The sequence below is a fragment of the Vigna angularis genome, chromosome 11, assembly GCF_016808095.1.
Source record: "Vigna angularis cultivar LongXiaoDou No.4 chromosome 11, ASM1680809v1, whole genome shotgun sequence".
NCBI classification, from domain to species: Eukaryota; Viridiplantae; Streptophyta; class Magnoliopsida; order Fabales; family Fabaceae; genus Vigna; species Vigna angularis.
Genome location: NC_068980.1, coordinates 25,626,611 through 25,647,355, shown reverse-complemented (window position 1 = coordinate 25,647,355; position 20,745 = coordinate 25,626,611). Strand labels below are relative to the sequence as shown.

The following is a 20,745-nucleotide window of genomic DNA, read 5'->3' as shown; positions in this document are numbered from 1 at the left end:
TGCTAGGCTTGAGTTCTTTATCTCTCATCCAAGGGTGGTGGTGACTAGTCTTTCTCTTTTCCTTCTCCCTTTCTTCTTCATCTTTCACTTAGCACTTGGAGCATCTTCAATGAAGGGAGAATTTTGGGCAGCTTGTAGTGCTCAAGCTAGTTGTTTCCTTGTGTCCTAAAATTCCTTCAATCTCAGGGTCTTCATGATGCTTTTGAGGCTGCAATCCTCCTTATGTGACCATTTCCCTGCACACACTTAGACACAACTAGGCTAAAGCCACAAATTAGCCCAAACAAAACTGAAAATCTATTTACAACAAAAGAGTTAGTTCTATATACAAATCAAGTCTAAACAAGTTAGAAACCTCACAAAAGTCTAGTATTGACACGAGTCCCCGGCAACGGCGCCAAAAACTTGTTAGTCCAAAAACTTGTTGGGCTCGATTTCGGCAAGTGCACCGAATCGTTTCAAGTAATAAACCGGTAAGACCGGGTATCGTTTTCCCAAGAGACTCGTAATACTAGAGAATTGTGCGATTAACAACTCATATAGACTCAAGAACAAAACATCAATTTACAGAACAAGTGCAGAAAGATAAATTCATACATAATTACAAGGTTGGACTTTGGTATTGAAGGCACTCGGAAATGGAAAAGACTAGAAATGGTAAGAAATGACATTGTTAAGGCTAGTTTTCACCAAAGCACTCTTGTGTATAACCAATTTCATCTCCTCTCTATCAATTTACTAAAGTCAATCCACTAAAACACTCTAGCCATAATCCCTTATGTGAAAGAGCCTAGGTTTTCCTTATCAAACCCCAATCCCTTGGAAATCTAACAAGCAAAACCCGCATTAAAGAGATGGGATCTAAGACAACATGTGAATCATCTTCCATCCCTAGAATCAATGACCCACAAGGACTCCTATTTCAGTTCCGGGTTTCATCTTACGTCCCCATAATCCATAAAACCCCAAAATCAAGTCATGAACGTCCCCATTACATGCAAGCTTTAAGATTGGAAACAAGAATACTAGCAATTGATAGAAAAGGCATATATAAATTCAAATCATTCAAAAATTACACAAGAATTCAATGGCTACAACTAATCCTAACAAGATGGGTTTGGCTCTCCATTTCCATGGAGAGCCTTTAAGCTTACAAAATGGCCATGGAAGAAGATGAAGAACCTAAGAGGAAGAAGGGAGTGTTCCCACGAACCCTAGTGTAAGGACCTAGTCTTTCTTTTATTATTTTAAAAGGGGTGGGGGAAACCTGTAGGGAGTCACGGGTTGCCATTAACAAGGGGAGATTTTGGAAGTGGGGAGCAAAAAACGTCCGTGATTCCCCTCTCATGTTTTAGCACCATTGAACGAAAGGTGTAAACTTAGAAGATAAAAGGAGGTACTGGGTTCTGAAATGGAAAGAATCCTTGCTGCCTTGCTGCAAATTTTATGAAGAGAGGAGAAGTTCAAAGTTGCTGGAGTGGGAAGGAAAATCTTGGTGCTGCACATCTTGGGGAGGATGAATTCAAAGAATTCACAAAGGAAGTCTTCAAGAGGTAAGGGGAGTTAGATTTTTGTTCGTTTGATTATTGAATTTTACTGTCTTTGAAGCAAATCTGGGCATTTTTGGGTTGAAAAATGAAGTTTTCTGGGTTACTGGACTCTGGTGCGTTTCTGCAGGATTTCTGCAGAACGCGCGTACGTCCAATTTTGTGAATCAAAATTGGACGTTCGTCCCAACAGTGGTCAGCCTAACGTTCGTCCAAACTGTCGAGCGTTCGGTTCTGAACGAACGTCCGCGTTCGTTCGTCTTAGTATGGGACGCTCGTCCAAACAGTGTTCGTCCGTTACATGTTGTGCGTTCGTCCTTAATATATATGAGTGAGCGTTCGTCCCAGTGAGCGTTCGTCCTTCCCAGCGTGCGTTCGTTCCAGTGAGCGTTCGTCCCAGTGAGCGTTCGTCCTTCCCAGCGAGCGTTCGTTCCAGTGAGCGTTCGTCGCAGTGAGCGTTCGTCGCAGTGGGCGTTCATCCTTCCCAAAGAGCGTTCGTCCCAGTGAGCGTTCGTCCTTTCCCAGCGAGCGTTCGTCTCAGTGAGCGTTCGTCCATCCCAGCGAGCGTTCGTTCGTGTGAGCGTACGTCCTTGTGAGCGTTCGTCCTTCCCAGCGAGCGTTCGTCCCCGTGAGCGTTCGTCCTTCCCAGCGAGCGTTCGTTCCAGTGAGCGTTCGTCCCAGTGAGCGTTCGTCCTTCCTTGCGAGCGTTCGTCCCGGTGAGCGTTCGTCCATTTGAACGTTCGTCCTTCCCAGCGAGCGTTCGTTCCAGTGAGCGTTCGTCCAATGGCTTTTGGCGTTCGTCCAAATAGTGTTCGTCCAATGGCTTTTGGCGTTCGTCCAAACAGTGTCCGCCCGAGTGCTTTTGACGTTCGTTCAAATAGGGTTCGTCCAATGGGTTTTGGACGTTCGTCCAAACAGTGTCCGCGCAAGGGCTTTTGGCGCTCGTCCAAATAGTGTTCGTCCAGTGGTGATATTTTGTGTTATGTTTTCTCTCATCCAGTAAGTTATATTACTTAAATATTTCGGTTACAATTTATGAATACATGTTCATGTGATCCAGATTGGTTGAAAGTGTATGGTTATAAGTGGTTTATGATGTACATTGTTGATCCAAAAGAAATATCATGAGATTTAAAATGGTAGGATTTAATCGGAAATTAAGATCTCTCGGTGGGATCGATTAATGTATTGAATGAATGTAAGAGGCTTCCATATGGGGGGTTATCCCTAACACTCCAACGGTCTTTCATTCTCACTTAGAGAGGATTGACGCGTGTGGTAGGAGTAGTGGGAGGTCCTAGGGTAGACGCTGTCACTGGAGGTCTATTCCGCGGTAACGGACTAACCTTGTGTATGGTCGGGTAGAACCCCTCGGCAATGGCTTTGCAAAGCAGTAGAGGCCATCACAAGTGCACAACCCGCCCCAGCTCTACATACATTCTAGTCCGGACGAGTCGGTCTATAAAGTAACAAGTCGGGGTATAAAGTAACAAGTATTGTGATGTTAGTCTACCATGTTTGAATGACTTTTGCATGTCGTGTAAGTGGGTGAATTGTGGTTTAATGAGTATGCTCTAATTGTTCTTTTATACGAATCTAAGTATGATTATATGAATTATCCATGCTATATGTATAACATGATTTTTATATCTAGCTCACCCTTGCATTGTTTTTGTTATGTGCTGTTTGGGTATGTTTTTGGCGATGATCATCCACTTGGATGGGAGCAGACGTTGTCGAGGAGATTCCCTTGGAGCAAGAGCTGGAGGTTGTCGATATTGTAGGATAGTCTTCTTAGAATTTCTTGATTAAACACTTGTAGTGTTTAATCCTTTCAACTGTTCAAGTTTAAATTTTCAGTTTCTTTTATTTCTGGATGACTGTAATTTCACATTTAATTACACGTCTTATTCCGACTGTCCTCTATATTTGAATGTTAACGTCCTTATTATATAATATTGATTATTATATAATCGGGATGTTACACCTAGCATCCCTCCAAGCTCTCCTCTCAGTGAATCGCGCCTCCAAATAACCAAAGACCGTTTCCCCTTCACGTTTTAGGGTTAAATAGACTCTGTCTGCCACATCAGTAAAAATCGCGCCCGGCGCCCTCTGTCAGTTGCGCCCGGGCGCGAGGCTCTCGGGAAAAATCGAAAACTCGCAAAAAGTCGCGCCCGGCGCCCTCTCTGTTTCGCGCCCGGGCGCGAGCCTCTCGCAAAAAGTCGCAAACGCTCGGCGCCCCGTCGCGCCCGGCGCGGACCATCTGGATAAATTGAAAGTGGACGAGCATCCGCTCTTCTGCCTTCTGGACGAGCGTCCGCTCTTCTTGGGACGAGCGTTCTTGCGCTGCTGATGGCATTTCTTCGTGCTAACTTCTTGGTCTAGTTCTATACATGGTTGGAGACTCTTCCAAGCTCATTTTTAGCTACAAAATAAGGGATTATTGATGAAAGTACATCAAAGTAGCCAAAAACATAATTATTTAGAAAACAAGATAAAACAAGAGGATTAAGCAAGTTATAAGTTAGAAAGGAGTTGATTTTGCTACTAAAATGATGCTTAAAATATGGTAAAATTTAGCATTATCAGGAAGCTTATTTAATTTAATTGGTTTGATGTTGTGTTATGTGAACATTCGTTAATTGACTGCATGAGTATAATGCATGATGTTTGATGAGATTGAATTGTATGAACGTTCGTTATTTGACTGTATGGGTATAATGCATGATGTTTGATGTGACTAAAGTACATGAACGTTCGTTGATTTATGGTTGGGAATGAAATATATGAATTTATATGATATGGATTTCATGAGATGTGAAAGTTGGTTTTGATATGAACGAATGGAATTATGAGATTTTGATGAGAAATGAACTGGAATGTAAATGGAATGAAATAAGAAAATTTCCCTATGATAGCATACGTTCGTTGCTGAACGGTCATTGACCGTTCGGTTTTCTTGGTAAACATAATGGAAATGGGATTCTGTCATCCAGATAGAATCCTGGTCGAGGACGAGCGTCCTCGTGTCAAAATACTATGCTTGAGTGTTCGGCCAAGCACTATTGTATCCGGTATTCTTTGGTAAATTCCATTCTTTATATATATATATATATATATATATATATATATATATGAAATAGTATATTTCCCGTTCGTAAACATTATCTTAACAGCCCTTAGAATATTTCTCGAAGTCTATTATTTTAAGGTTATTAACGTTCGGTCTCACACCTAACGTTCGTACTGAGTAGCGTTCGGTCTCACACCTAACGCTCGTACTGAGTAGCATTCGGTCTCACACCTAACGCTCATACTGGGTAGCGTTCGGTCTTACACCTAGCGCTCGCTCTAAAGGGTGCTCGGTCTTATACTGAGCGCTCGTACTCTTTCTCGTAAATTAGTCTTATAAAATAGCGTACATCCAACTTCAGATTACCACGCTCGGTCATTGACTGGCAGTAGGTTTCAGTATGAGATTTATTGTAAAAATGGTTTCTTGAAGTCTTGAGATGTCCACGTTTGATGTATTCGGCCTAGGGCCTCCACACTTAAATTATTCTCGGAGTATTGGTTGGAATTCACGAGATTCAGTTCATTCAACTGATTCTCATGGTAAATAACGTTCGTCCAAGGAAATAAAACATCACTCGGTTATTCCCGAACGTAGTCGTGACTCTGGTATTCGGATCTGAACGGACGTCCTTTTGGTCCCTTCCACAACGTTCGTCCTCGTTCTTAGTAAGGACAGAACGTTCGGTTTTTGATGGTCTTCAAAGTAATGATGGAAATGAATATAAAATGATAAATGATAAATGTTGATGAGTATATGAGATGAAAAGAAAGTTATGACTTTTGAACGAGCGTTCCGGGGAGGAACGACTCTTGGATGATTATGGAAATTGTAAAGTATGAATGTGGGAAGCTTAGTTGGCGGTTTCATCCTGATGTTCCGTGAGTGCTCGTCCTCATGTAGAGGCGGTACGTCATGTGTGGGAACGGCAGGAGGTCCTAGTCCATAAATGTAACTTGGTCAGAACGGACTAACCTCGGGTGGCAGCTGATGAGGATGCCAGTTACCACACCACCCGGGTGCATGAACGTCGTAGCTACACATAATTCATACAGTTCGGACAGTCAGTCTAGTGTTGAGTTTTATATAATACGTACGTTGAATTGTGTTCATGTGTGATGAATTGTTTACATTACTTTGTATGTTGATGCATGAATTAAATTACATAAGCTTACCCTGCGTTTTTCCTTGTGTTGTCTCGTTTTGTACGTTCGTCCTGTCGTTGCAATGATCATCCGTGTGGATGTGAGCAGAAGGAGACGAGCGTTTGGAAGATGCGCTGGACGAAGAGAATTTGGTAGACGTTGAGGTGAAGACCGAGCAATGAGACGCTCGGCTAGTAGTGTAGGTTTGCAACTGAGTGGTCGTTCGACCACTGCATCCTATTTTAGTTATATTCGACCGTTCGCTATTTTCCTGTGTAAACCGTTCGGTCAAGTTTTTAATTTACGTTCGGCCCTAATGTTGTAACTATACTCAAGGACGTTCGTCCTTGAGCGTTCGTTCGTTTCATTTTTTTTTTTTTTGGAAAAACTGTACTGGATTATTATTAAAAGTGATTTTCTAATTATATGGTTTATGACTGTATTTTTGGGATGTCACACTGAGTATCATGATTATTATTTTATTTATGTCATCTTATTTACTTGGGAGAAGATATGTTGTCTGAGTAATGTTACAGTACTTTTATCAGAACTTAGTTTCTTTTTCAATTTGAATAAAATTCTCCTTCTTCCCTCACGGTCTCGACGGAAGAAACCCTACTCTCTCTTTTCTCTTAAACCCTCTCTGCCTCGCCGGAAAAGCACATTTCTTGCCTTGCGAACCACTTCTTTGTCGTGTAATCGACACAAGCTTTATTCTAATTGAAATCATAATTCTGTCTTTAAATTTTCTATACAAATTCAATATTATAAGAATTAAGTAATTGAGGAGGCAATGATATCTCGTACGCTACCGGTCCAATGCATCTCAGAATCTGGTACGGTCCAATGAATTTAGGTTACAGCTTCCTAGGACGAACGACTCTGCCCACACGCACGTCCTTAGCAAATCTTCAATGTTGACCGGTTTCAACTATAACGAACGGTTATGTTTGGGTAAGGACTAAATGTTTATGGGAAGAGAGTAAATTACAGAAGAACTCTGAATTAAGTAAACGGTTGATAACTTTTAAATAAAGAGATAATGGCTTTGAAAGGTTAACCGATCGGTAACATAAATACCGAACGAGAAAATTACTAATAAGAAGAGACACAAGTCTTCCAAGAGGAAAGAAAAAAAAATTAATATGGGAGTTTGTTACTATTGGATTCGAGGGTGAAACAGAAGAAACCAGAGAAACAGGGGAGAGAAAACACAAAGAATAATCTAAATACCCCGAATAAAATTATTATTCAAAACCAAGACAGTTACAATGTGTGTATATATATATATATATATATATATATATATATATATATATATATATATATATATATATATATAGCTAATCCAAGTAAAGGACATAAATAACGAACGCTAAAGAACGAACGAAGCCGAGCAGCCAAAAGATCCGATCGTTCGTTCATGACCGAATGCTTAGAAGAAAGAAAATGTTTGGCCACAATGATCAGACGAAAACCGAACGATTAATCACAAGGAACCAAATGAATAAAATTAAAAGCTGATTCTAACTGACAGTTACTGTTTGAAGAAGAGAATATAGGTAATTCCCGAGTGATTGAAAGAGAGTATCAAATATCTTAGGTTTAGGCAGAGACTGGATTTTCTTGGTCATTGGAGAAAACGAGACTTCACCTCTGACCCCAAATGGATTCAAAGCGCGCGTACGTCCAAGTCTTCATGTTTTTGGGTTGTCCTATCCGTCTGGTCGTTCGTCTGAAGTAATAAGTTGAACGAATCCTCAACTGGTTGCCCAACTTACTCTTAGATGATTGCACAGATCCAAGGGATGAAATGAAAATCTCTACCTGGATTGCTACTAGATTGCATTCTAAGCAATCAAACCACTCCCCTGCTGTAGAGTTGAACCAATCCTTATCATTAACTTCTCAAACCGATGACTATAATTCTTGGTTAATCTACTCTCAGTAACTCTAATAGTATCTTAGCCCTATGACCGATCGTGAAAGTTAGTGATGAATCTTATGGTAATGTTATAGCATTTCCGTTCGATGTCTGAAGTTCTTCTTTCACCTTTTGACATGTTACACTATAACACATAAACCGAGCTACTTTTGTTTATAAACCCAACTACTAAATTGATTGTGATGACCTTTCAAAAATCAATCTCTCCAATCACTATAAAGGACACAATCTTTTAGCTGAAACTTCAAGATATCGTCCATTCCTAACTCAAATTCTTCTCATTACTCACTTCCGAACGGTTCACTCTCTACTTCCAATTGAGGTCCCTTAATAACGTTCGTATCCTCACTTATAATATTAAGTTCCTGAAACTCTCAACTAAACCCAACTCTCGGTTTATTACTGCTTACACACGCCCTAGTATTTGCACTTTGCTCATCCAGTAATTCACACTTCGAACAATTCTACACACAACTCTTCTTATCCTTAACACTCCTAGCAATGCTCTCAAATGTTCCACTCTGATTCATCCTTCTTGCATGCCAGCCATATAAGCGTACTCCATAATGACATGTTAAATTTAACTAAACTGATTCTTGAGTTCCATCCACTTTGGTAATGCTACTTTGCAAAAATTACTGATATTAATCTAACGCCTAGAATTAATGTAAGAGACTAAACTTTACTCTGAGTAAACAGCCTTGGCGCCTCTTCAAGAGGACTCAACAATTCAAACGTTTACTGTTACCGTTTGGTTACTCTCTTGCTACCGAATGGTCTAACTTAATAGATACCGAACGCCAACATCCCATTCACGTTAAGTATCTCCTAAGTTAGTCAATTCTAGAAAATAACACTCTCACTAAAATAGTAATAAACATTTATCTCACTGGTCGGATATCTAAACTAATCCAATTGCTGGTGTTTACACCACCATACTAAACAGCTTCCTTATCACAACAATTAAACGACGCACAGCAAGGCAGTTCATACAACAAGTAAGTGCGGGTGATGAGTGTACCTGAGCTTGTTGTTCCGGCGCTCGTTATGGCATAAACCCGACCGATCGCCTGTGCTTGGCCACCACCCCTTGGTTGATTTCTTCCAGCAAATGGTGGCCTCACCACCGCTCGTCCTCCCATATTACACTCGCGTTCTAGATGACCGTTACTCCTACAACGAGTGCATAACTTTACTCCCAACAACTGAGGACACAACGATCGGTAGTGTGGTCCTCCACACTTAAAACATTTTACGGTCTTTTTCTGTCCAGACCGACCGGCAGTCACCAAAGATTGTGACTGACACCCACCAGAAGTAGATGGCAACACTGGACGACCGTAGGGCGTCCTCCTTGGGTTAGTATTGTTCCTTGAAGATATGGTTCCTCTTATTACCTGTTGTTGTTGCTTCTTGTGTTGTTCCACTTCTGTCACGTTCTTCTCTAATACTTGAGCCCTCTTCACTTCGTCAGGGAGACACTTCTCATTGAACTTTACTGGATGATGTTGGAGGAAACTCTCCAAACTCCACTCGGTCCGATTACTCCCTGAGGAAATGGACGCCCTGGTAATATTCCTAGTGATTTCTATAATCTCCATCAGCTGTCTTTGGGTAGCTTCAGAGCTTGCCCGTGCGGCCTCCAAATTCTGCAAAGCGACCGTGTTCTGTTGCACCAAAGCAGCGTTCTGCTGTTGAAGCACCTCTATCACTGATTCCAGTAGTCTGGTGTGGTTAGACGCATCATGCTCGGTAGGTTGAGGAGGTGGTCTTGGTGCCATTTGTTCTCTTTGATAAGTAGAGAAAATAATCATTAGTTAAATTCGGACAGTTTGATACACTCATCAAACGAACGTTGAGCACATAACACAAGAATAGTATGCTCATATCCTACAGTGTTCCTTAAGGAACAAAACTGCTCTGATACCACTAATGTAACATCCCAAAAATACAGTAATAAAACCATATAATAGAATAATTACAATTAATAATAATCCAGGCCAGTTTTAACATTCAAAAGAGAGTACGGTTCTGGCCGAACGGCCCTACCTAACTTCCCAACTAAAATTGTACAACACAAGAGAAAACCAGACCGAACGGTTTACAAAACCAACACCGAACGGTCATTCAACTTAAAGACAAAGGTGAATGAACGGCCACCTAACCAAAATAACCCACTACCAGCTGAACGTCCTATTGCTCATTTTTCACCCCGACCTCGACTAAGTTTTCTTCCTCCAAGTACTGCTCTTCCAACGCCTCTTCCAACAGTGTGTCTCCTTCTGCTCACATCCACACGGATGATCATTGCAAGGACAAGGACGGACGTACAAACGAGACAACACAAGGAAAAACACAGGGTAAGCTTATGTAATTTAATTCAAGTAGTAACATACATTTTCACATGCAAGTACAGTTAAATACATTCCAAGAAACAATTTAATCAAAACCCTGATACTAGACCGACTGTCCGGACTTTATGAATTCCGTGTAGCTACGACGTTCGTGCACCCGGGTGATGTAGTAACTGGAATTCTCATCAGCTGCCACTCGAGGTTAGTCTGTTCCGTCCAAAGTACCCCTAAGGACTAGGACCTCCTGCCGTTCCCACACATGACGTACCCCCTCTATGTGAGGACGAGTACTCACGGAACATCAGGATGAATCGTCAGCCAAGCTTTGTCCACATTCATACTTTACGATTTCAATAGTCATCTGATGGACAAATTTATGAACACCAAAATATGATGTCACAAACTTGTTTTACAATCGGCAAGTATGACCGAATCGTTTCAAGTAATAAAACTCGGTAAGACCAAGTATCATTTTCCCAAAGGACTCACGGCCTAGTTTAGTTATGTGATTTGTTGATTAGCTAAGACTTAAGGACGAAATAAGTTGAATTTAATATGCAAAACAGAAAATAAACATGTATGCATGAATGTGATCAATGGCTAAAGCAAAATACAAATACTTTCAATGGAATATATGGATGAGTATGTTGTTGGGGTTATCAATTTCATCTTATTCACTCTCATATATTTTAGGAATTCAACATTCAATTCATCATTGTTAATGCCACTCTCTAAATTACATTTCAAAGAAGGCTTCTCCCTAATTACGAGTTCATACAATTCCTAGCATCCCTAATAATTAGTTTATTTAGCACAAGAGCTTAAGGCAACCAATATACCTATTGGGAGAAATTCCCCAGATCTAGACTTCCCCGTACGTGTCCGTATCGACAAAACCAATAATCATGCATTGAATGAGTTAAACAAAGCAAGCATTAAGCAAAGAGGAAAAACCCTAACTAATGATGAAAGAAAGCATAAATCTTAGATTAAGATGCAAGCACAAATTCCATATATGAGAGCTTCAAAAGATTACATTGATTCCCCAACAAACATACAAGGTTTAGTTCACCATATTCATGGTGAACCTAGATGAACAATAATGAAAGAATGAAAGATAAAACCCTAAAAAGGTGAAGAGGTAGCTTGAGCATCCAAGATCCTCCTTCAAAGGGGTGGAAGAGAGAGTATTTGCTTCGTCCCAGCCAAAGATACAAACCCTAGGACAACCTAAAGCTTATATACTATTCGTAAATTACAGAAAATTAGGCCCAAGCATAAAACTAGTGCTGCTCAGCGGTAAAGTACCGCTCAGCGGTGAGTGCGTGAGCTCTGTTCTTCCCCTCAGCGGCCATTTTGCCCCTCAACGGACCTCCCGTGAGCTTCTGAGTGCCGCTCAGCGGTAAACTGCCGCTGAGCGGTAGTTGCGGCTTCTCCATTTGCACTTTTTAATGTCTTTTCTGATTCCATCTCTCTCCTTCTTCACTTCTTTCACTAAATTCACCTTAAAACCTGCACAAAAACACTGAAATCAACCATAAACCTGTCCAGCTCTCTTATTTATGAAAATATGAGTAAAAGCATGATTTCAAGCTAGTTTCTAAGTATAAAGGTTGCTTTTAGTATTAATTTTAAGCATGAAAATAACAGTTTTTCAACTGTTATCATCATCCAAGAGTCGTTCCTCCCCGGAACGCTCGTTCAAAAGTCACAACATTTCCTTCATCACTTATACTCTTTATCATTTATTATTCACTATTCCACATTCATTTTCATCATCAATAGGAAGACCATAAAATACCGAACGTTCTGTCCCCAATAAGAACGAGGACGAACACTGTGGACGGGACCAGGAAGACGCCCGTTCTAGATCAGAGTACGAACGACAGAGTTACTATCAGATTTGAGTAATATCAGGTTCCAAGTGACGAACGTTATTTACCATGTGAATCAGTTTAATGAACTGACCCTCGTGAGTTCAAACCAATACTTCAAGGAATAATTTAAGTGTGGAGGCTCTAGGCCGAATACATAGAATGTAGACACCTCAAGACGTTAACGAACCATATTTAGAATAGTTCTCATACTGAAATCCACTGTCAGTCAATGACCGAACGTGGTAAAGGAAAGTTCTTCTGAAGTTGGACGTACGCTATTTCATTAAGACTAATTTACAAGAATGAGTACGAGCGCTCAGTATAAGACCGAGCACCACTTATAGCGAGCGCTAGGTGTAAGACCGAGCACTACTCAGTACGAGCGCTTGGTATAAGATCGAGCACCATTTAACTTATAACAGTAGATTTGATAAATATACTAAGGGACTGTCAAGGTAGTGTTTACGAACGGGGAAATATACTATTACATATATATATATATAAAAGAACGGAGTTTATCAAAGAATACCAGATACAACTGTGCTTGGCCGAACGCTCAAGCATAGTATTATAACACGAGGACGCTCGTCCTCAACTAGGGTTCTATCCAAATGAAAGAATCCCATTTTTCTATGTTACAAGGGAAAACCGAACGGTCAAAGACCGTTCAGCAACGAACGTACATTATTATGGGGAAATTCTTATACAATCCATTTTCATTCCAGTTCATTTCTCATCATGCAATCTCATAGTTTCAAGCGTTCATATCAACATCAACTCTCACATTTCATACAATCCATATCATGTAAATTCATGTATTTCATTCCCAACCATAAATCAGCGAACGTTCATACAATTCAATCTCATCAAACATCATGCATTATACTTATGCAGTCAATTAACGCACGTTCATACAAAACACAACATACGAATTAAATCAAATAAGCTTCCCTTACCTCTAGAAGTGACCGGACGTTCCCAAACGCAGAAACACAACTTCTCTACTACAGGTTCTCCTACCGTCAACGCTCGTTAATCCAAACTACAACAAGTGACCCCCGACACTATCAGATCCCCTCATTTTAAGAATGGTGATCAACGTACGAACTCAGAACTGAGTTTGCATGTTTGGAAAATGAACGACAGAAAGAAGGGGAGGACTTACCAGCCCAGCTTCACAAACCGAACGGTTTATCTGGAAGCTCTTGACACCGTGAGTCCTTCTATGGTACCGGAATACTAATTGGAGGAAAAGAAGTGGTTACTTTCTTAGAGAGAAGGTGAAGAAGACGTAGAGAGAAGGAGGAGAGAAAGGGGGGTTCTTCAGAAACGTCAAAGGAGGGTGCGCGCAGAGAGTGGAACGTTTTTTTGAAAATCTTAGTTTTGCTTCCCACGCCGAACAAACGTTCTCTCTTCGGTCGACACCTGCTTCCCACTATTGATTTCCGACTCCCCTCGGCATGACACCTGCCGTCCGTTGTTGAAGTGTCAGGCTTTCCTCGCGACACGTCGTCTCCATTGCGTTCGTCATTTCTAAGGTCTGACAGTGTGACACCTAGCGTCCGCTCAGAGGGGTTTTGGATGCGTTTTTAATGAGATCTGACAGGTGGGGTTTTGGTGCGTTTTTCCGAGGTCTGACAATTAACCTTTCTAATAAATTTTATTCAATTGTTATATTTTATTTGATTTATTTAGTATTCAAAAATTGGCTTAATTACCTACTTAGTCCCCATGTTCGGAGGTAATTTGCTGTTTAGTACCCGGTTTTAAAAATGTAGGCATTTCATACCTATGTTTTGAAATTTGTATCAATTGAATCCTACCCACTTAACGTACTTGCGTCCACAGGGCGAGCGTTATCAATTGCTCGTCCACTAAGAGGACGCTCGTCCACTACCGCTCGTCCACAATTCAAAGTTGATGTCAGAAAAACGTTAGATTTATAACGGCGTTAAGTGGGTAGGATTCAATTGATACAAATTTCAAAACATAGGTATGAAATGCCTACATTTTTAAAACCGGGTACTAAACAGCAAATTACCTCCGAACATGGGGACTAAGTAGGTAATTAAGCCTCAAAAATTTTATATAGGTTTAATCCTTTCGGACATCCCTATTTGTGTAGGGTTGTCTCAAATAGGTCCTCGTATTTATTTTTATCTCAATTAGGTCCCTATTTTTGTAAAATTGAATCAATTGGAACCTTGCCGTTAATTTCAATAGACGGCGTTAAATTTATTGAGTCGTGGCACGCTGACGAAGCAAATTTTAAACGTGGATCAAATTCATTTGCACGTGGACCTACAGCGCCGTTGAGTACTCTCATTCTCTCCCCTCCTCCACTCCCCCTCCCCCCGCCTTCGTCTTTCTCATCGATCTTTCCTCCCCCGACGACCAACTACTCTCCCTCAGAAGGACCTCCTCCTCCTCCACCACCACTTCCCCGATCACGCCCTCGTCGCTCTCCTCACCTTCGATTCCATGGGAGACTTGAACATATGCCCGAGACATTTCTTGAACTGATCGGATTCGAAAGATTCGGAGAGAATCATGAATCCACCAGACTGCTCAACAGGTTGTCGAAGCTCGGCGGCCCCAACTTGGTCGAGCGAACAGGCAAAGAGATCAAGAATAATAGACGCATTAGATAGCCTCTTGGAGAGTTGGTTATAGAAAGAGCACGAGTTGGCGTGGTGTCTGACTTGGTTGTTGAAGATGTGATGGTGGGTTCTGATGGGTTGGCGGAGATCAAAATCAACAACGATTCTAGGTCCGATAGTGGCAGGTCCGGAGGTGAAGAGCATGATCCTGGAGCCTGTGGTGACAAGGCAAGACTCTAGAAGTCCGAGGGCGACGGAAATGGCAGTGCCGGTGCACCTTGGAGGGCGAGTGGCGGAGGTGGAGTAGAATGTGGAATGGATGTCTTCTGACAGAGATCTTATTGTTGCCGCTCGTCCTTAACGCTCGGATGATTGAGATCTTATTGTTGTCGCTCGTCCTTAACGCTCGTCTTGGTCCATACTGTAGATAGAGATCTTTTACTTACCGATCATCCTTTACGCTCGGTCGTACCGCTCTCGTACCGCTCGACAGGTACGCTCGTCATCGAGCCTGTCGCTCGTACCGCTCGATAGATACGCTCGTCATCGAGCCTGTCGCTCGACAGGTACGCTCGTCATCTGCTCTGTCGCTCGTACCGCTCGACATCTACTCTTGGATGATCGGTCTTACCGCTCGTTAGATTCAATTGTCTTCTCACTACCGATCGTCTCCTCTCTAGGACGATCGGTCTAGGAAGTCGCTTGGTCTGCGATTCATTTTTAGTAGTTGTTTCTTTTTTTTTCTGTATAAATACATTTGCTTTGTTGTATTTTCTGTAATTTTCAATAATACAATTCTTTTCAGTCTTTTCTTTCTGGTTCTCTCTTCCTCGTTTTCTCTGATTACTTACATCTTCAATTGCAGAAGTGATGGAGAATTCACATTCGGAAAATGGCAACAGAAAATCCTGTTTTGGGGTGTGTTCGTGATGCAGCGGGTGGGGGCAGCCGATGTTGAGGAAGTGGCGGATCTGAGGGAGAGATTAAGGAAAATTGAATAAAGTCAGTTGATGATCGAATGAAGTGGATTGAGTGTAAAAGAAAGCGGGGATTGAATCAGAAGAAGTAAGAATAATAAGTGTAGTAGAGTGAAATACCTGATTGGAGGAGAGATAGCGGCTGCCGTGAAAGAGGTGGAGGGAGGAACAGGGGGAAGAGGCGAGATGGTGGAGATAGACCATGGAATCGAAGGTGAGGAGAGCGACGAGGGCGTGATCGGGGAAGTGGTGGTGGAGGAGGAGGAGGAGGTCCTTCTTGAGGGAGAGCAGTTGGTCGTCGGGGGAGGAAAGATCGATGAGAAAGACGAAGGCGTGGGGAGGGGGAGAGGAGGAGGGGAGAGAAGGAGAGTACTCGATGGTGCTGTAGGTCCACGTGCAAATGAATTTGATCCACGTCATTAAAATTTGCTTCGTCAGCGTGCCACGACTCAATAAATTTAACGTCGTCTATTGAAATTAACGGCAAGGTTCCAATTGACTCAATTTTACAAAAATAGGGACCTAATTGAGATAAAAATAAATACGATGACCTATTTGAGATAACCCTACACAAATAGGGATGTCCGAAAGGATTAAATCTTTTATATATTTAAATTAAGTAATTTTTTTTTATCTGAGTATCATGATTATTATTTTATGGTTTAATTGCTTCCTTTGTCCCCACTTTGGTTGAATTGTGTCAAATGAGTCACAGTAGTGGTTGTGACGTGTTTGGTGATTTGTATTTAGGGTATTTGTACACTAAAGAATTAAAATCAGAATTCATTTAGGGTATTTCTATTTGTGAACGAAGTGCGATTGAGGCTTTTGAAAGCAGAGCGCGTTTGGTGATTTGGAAGCGTTTGGTGATTTGGAAGTGCGAAGTGGGTTCCATTCGAAGGTCCATTTGAAGGTACGTGTACATTGCTTTCGTTGGGTTTATGGTTGCTTTGGTGTGTGTGTTTGCTTCGTGTGTGTGTTTGCTTTTGTTGTGGTCCCCCATTGTAGGTTAAAGTCAATCTTTATGCTGTGTTTATTGGAATTTCTAAAGTATGACTGTGGGCATGCTCATGCTGGCTGTTCATCCTGATGTTTCGTGGGTACTCGTCCTCACGTAGAGGAGGGTAGGTCATGTGTGGAAACAGCAGGAGGTCCCGTCCTTAGGGGTACTTTGGATGAATAGGACTAACCTCGGGTGGCAGCTGATGAGAGTATTCCAGTTACTACATCACCCGGGTGCACGAACGCCTATAGCTATGCAGATTCATATAGTCTGGACAGTCAGTCTAGTAATAGTCTTTGAATGATATGTTTGACGAAATATACCTTGTTTTGATTGAATTGTTTATTTGATATATATATTTGACTGTGCTTACATGTGAAAAGGTATGATATTACTTGAATTAAATTACATAAGCTTACCCTGCGTTTCCTGTCGTGTCTGGTTTTGTACGTTCGTCCTTGTCATTGCAATGATCATCCGTGTGGATGTGAGCAGAAGGAGACGAGCGGATGGATGAGGCGCTGGAAGAAGAAAATTTGGAAGAAATCGAAGTCAGGACCGGAGAGTAGAACGTTCGGGCAATAGTCTAGTTGTAGTGAGGTGGACGTCTGCTCATCTTTTCTTTTGTTTAATTATGAACGATCGGTATTGTTATTTTTGTAAACCGATCGTATAGTTTGGGTAGTGAGGTACGATTTTATATTGTAACTCTTTTTGTAAGGACGTTCGTCTTTGTGCGTTCGTTCATTAGTGGAAAAAAAAAGAAGAAAAACTGTACTGAATTATTATTAATGTAATTATTTTAATATATAGTTTATTGTTGTATTTTTAGGATGTTACATAACCAAATTTCCACATCTTTTTAGGCCTAATTTAATAAATTATTCTCTTATAAATTAAATTAATGTATATCTTTAGGAATTAAAAGTAACCATTTACTTCAACTAGAAGGGATTAATTGGTCTCTAAATTCAACAAATCCTCAAATTAGTTTATAAAAGATAACTATTCTTATCTAGTTAATTTTAATTTAATTTAATTTGTGTAGTTTTATTTAATCTTCTACGCATTATACAATAAAGTTAATATATATTTTTATTTAAATAGTTTAGTTCTATGTTTTTTTATCAATTTTAGAATGTTATACCTTTCATTAACCTTTCTAATAAATTTTATTCAATTGTTATATTTTATTTGATTTATTTAGTATTCAAAAAATTTATATATTTAAATTAAGTAACTTTTTTTGTTATCTGAGCATCATGATTATTATTTTATTTATGTCATCTTATTTACTTGGGAGAAGATAAGCTGTCTGAGTAATGTTACAGTACTTTTATCAGAACTTAGTTTTTTTTTTTTCAATTTGAATAAAATTCTCCTTCTTCCCTCACGGCCTCGACGGAAGAAACCCTACTCTCTCTTTTCTCTTAAACCCTCTCTGCCTCGCCGGAAAAGCACATTTCTTGCCTTGCGAACCACTTCTTTGCCGTGTAATCGACACAAGCTTTATTCTAATTGAAATCATAATTCTGTCTTTAAATTTTCTATACAAATTCAATATTATAAGAATTTGGTGTTCTTGTTATGCTATAAGAATTTGGTGTTCTTGTTATGCTGTAAGAATTTGGTGTTCTGTCTCAATAACGTTTCATTCTTGTAATATTTTTGTTCTTTTTGTCATTTTCAGGTATGTTATGGTGTGTTATCTGAGTGGTTGAAGCGTTAAACATGGCACTTTGCCTCCCTCTTTCATTCAGCAATCCCAAACCAGTTGCTTCCCTAAGTTCCAGTTTCGTTCATGGCGGAACAAAACCTTCATCTTTTTCGATCAACGAGAAATTGAAAACGGGTAACCGTCTCCAAAATGTCTCTGTTTCAATTTCTTGTTCCTCTATAAAACTTGTCCATGACCGTGCACTCGATAAGCATGTTGTCATGAAGTATAGGGTTAGGTTTGTTCAAAAGTTAAAAACTTTACTTCTCTCTAAATCGAAACATTATATTCCAGTTCATATTCTGTGTAAATGCCGTTCTTATCTTGGTCTTCCCAAGCCTCGTTCTATACTTTCTATGATTCATAGATATCCATCCATTTTTGAACTCTTCAATATGTCATGGCCTCCCAAACCACTCAATGCTACCAAGTTACATCCCAAACTCTGTGTTCGATTGACCCCAGCTGCGGCTGCTGTTGCTGCTGAGGAACTGGCTTTTCAATCTTCCATTTCCAACATGTTGGCTGCGAAACTGCAAAAGCTTCTTATGCTATCTTCTCGCCGCAAGTTACTTCTGTCCAAATTGGTTCACTTTGCTCCACATCTTGGTCTCCCTCCTAATTTTAGGTCCAGGTTGTGCAATGATCATCCGGAGAAATTCAGGACTGTTGACACGCCCTATGGCCGTGCACTTGAGCTTGTATCTTGGGATGTCAACTTGGCAAAGTGTTTGCCGCCTCGTGCATCCCGTGATCCTGGTTTCATAGTTGATCGTCCTTTGAAGTTCAAGCAATTGAGGCTTCGAAAGGGGCTTAATTTAAAGAGACGTCACCAGGATTTCTTGCTGAGATTTGAAGAAATGCCAGAAGTTTGCCCCTATAGGAATCCTGCTGAGGCTTTTTCCAAGGAATCGTTAGAGGCAGAAAAGAGATCTTGTGCAGTAGTAAGGGAGATTCTTGCAATGACAATTGAAAAGAGGACTTTAATAGACCACTTGACTCATTTCAGAAAGGACTTTGGCTTCCCAAACAAGTTGAGAGGGATGATAATAAGGCACCCGGAATTGTTTTATGTGAGTTTGAAAGGACAACGACATTCAGTTTTCTTGGTGGAGGGGTTTGGTGAGAAGGGTGACTTATTGGAGAAGGAAGAGATTTTATCCATACAGGATAAATGGATGGACTTGGCTAGGGAGTCCAAGAGAATGAGACGAGAGAGAAGGAAGAGTAGGTTTAGGAAAGATATTGGCAGCTTGAATGAAGCTGATCAAAATAATTCTGACAGTGATGATGATTACGATGATAATATTGGGATCGACAATTTTGAGAATGTGTATGATGATGGTTTTGAGAATATATTTGAGGAGTTGGATTTCGAGGCTGAGGATGATGATGATGATCAAGGAGACAAGATTTTCTCCCAAAGCAATTATGGAGAATTCTGGACTGCGGAACCTTTTCCTATTCAACATGGTTTGGATGAACCTCAGATGCAGCCTTGGTAGTTTTTAATTTGTAGAACATAGTTTTTTCCCACACAAGTAAAGCAGTAAAGTTTTCAAATGGTAATTTATGGTTTCAGATTGCATCCACCATATCATGATTGGGAGCCTGATCCATGCTTTACTATTTACTATATTATTAATTGAAAGACCATTCGGTGTAAGATTGTGTACATATGATAAAGTTGAAGCAAAAGTTGAAGCTCAAAGAGGGGTTAACTACAGAAATTCGCTCCTCCAATTATTTCCAATTGCTGTTTTTCTGTCCCAAGAGTGATCTTGGCAAATTTCTATTCTATGTTTTCGAAGTGTCAGGTTATTGTCTATGGTAGGTTAAGGTTCGTGATTGACTTATAAGAGAGCAAATTTATCTGTAGTATACCATGATACAAAAGTCTTCTAACTGTTGTTGCAGCTTTGACACCATAACAACAAATTAACCCATTGCCTCAAATTTCTTGTATAACTTTAGGGTGAGGGGACCTTATGTGTTCAGGCTATGTCACTCTTAGCCTTTATTTGTTTTTACTGATAGTGGTTCCACGGTGGGGTGAGGAGATGTGACAAGAAAGATATCTCTACTTGTATAAATTGACACAAGTACCATGTTGTGTAGGTGCTGCTGCTCTTGAATGCCATTGGAGTGTGTCTTGGTGAGCTAAGAATGCACAACGGAAATAGATTTTGGACAGCACGTGACACTAGAGATGTGAGAATCGATTTTTCAGATATATATATATATATATAAAAGAATTGATTTCGATTTTTTCTATTATATATAATATATATAAAATAATAATAATACGTGAAATAATTTCTTCAATTAAAGTTATTATTCAATTTTATTTAAACTAATTTATTTCAGCTTATTTTTTATTAATCTCATTTTGTTTCAATATAGTTTCATAGTTTTTAACTTTTTTATTTTAAATAATAACTCACATTTTATTTTTAATATAATTTACACTAATTAATTTTATGATCATTGTTAAAATTGTAATT

General features: G+C 40.2%; 1 protein-coding gene across 1 annotated transcript; it reads left to right on the top strand.

Moving 5' to 3' along the window:
* The first annotated feature begins 17,859 nt into the window (after positions 1-17,859).
* Positions 17,860-19,994, top strand: LOC108332573 (protein WHAT'S THIS FACTOR 1, chloroplastic). Its single transcript, XM_052870310.1, has 2 exons — positions 17,860-18,015; positions 18,215-19,994. Exon 2 carries the CDS (start codon positions 18,256-18,258, stop codon positions 19,744-19,746), a length of 1,491 nt encoding a protein of 496 aa, XP_052726270.1. The 5' UTR covers positions 17,860-18,015; positions 18,215-18,255; the 3' UTR covers positions 19,747-19,994.
* The last annotated feature ends 751 nt before the right edge of the window (positions 19,995-20,745 follow it).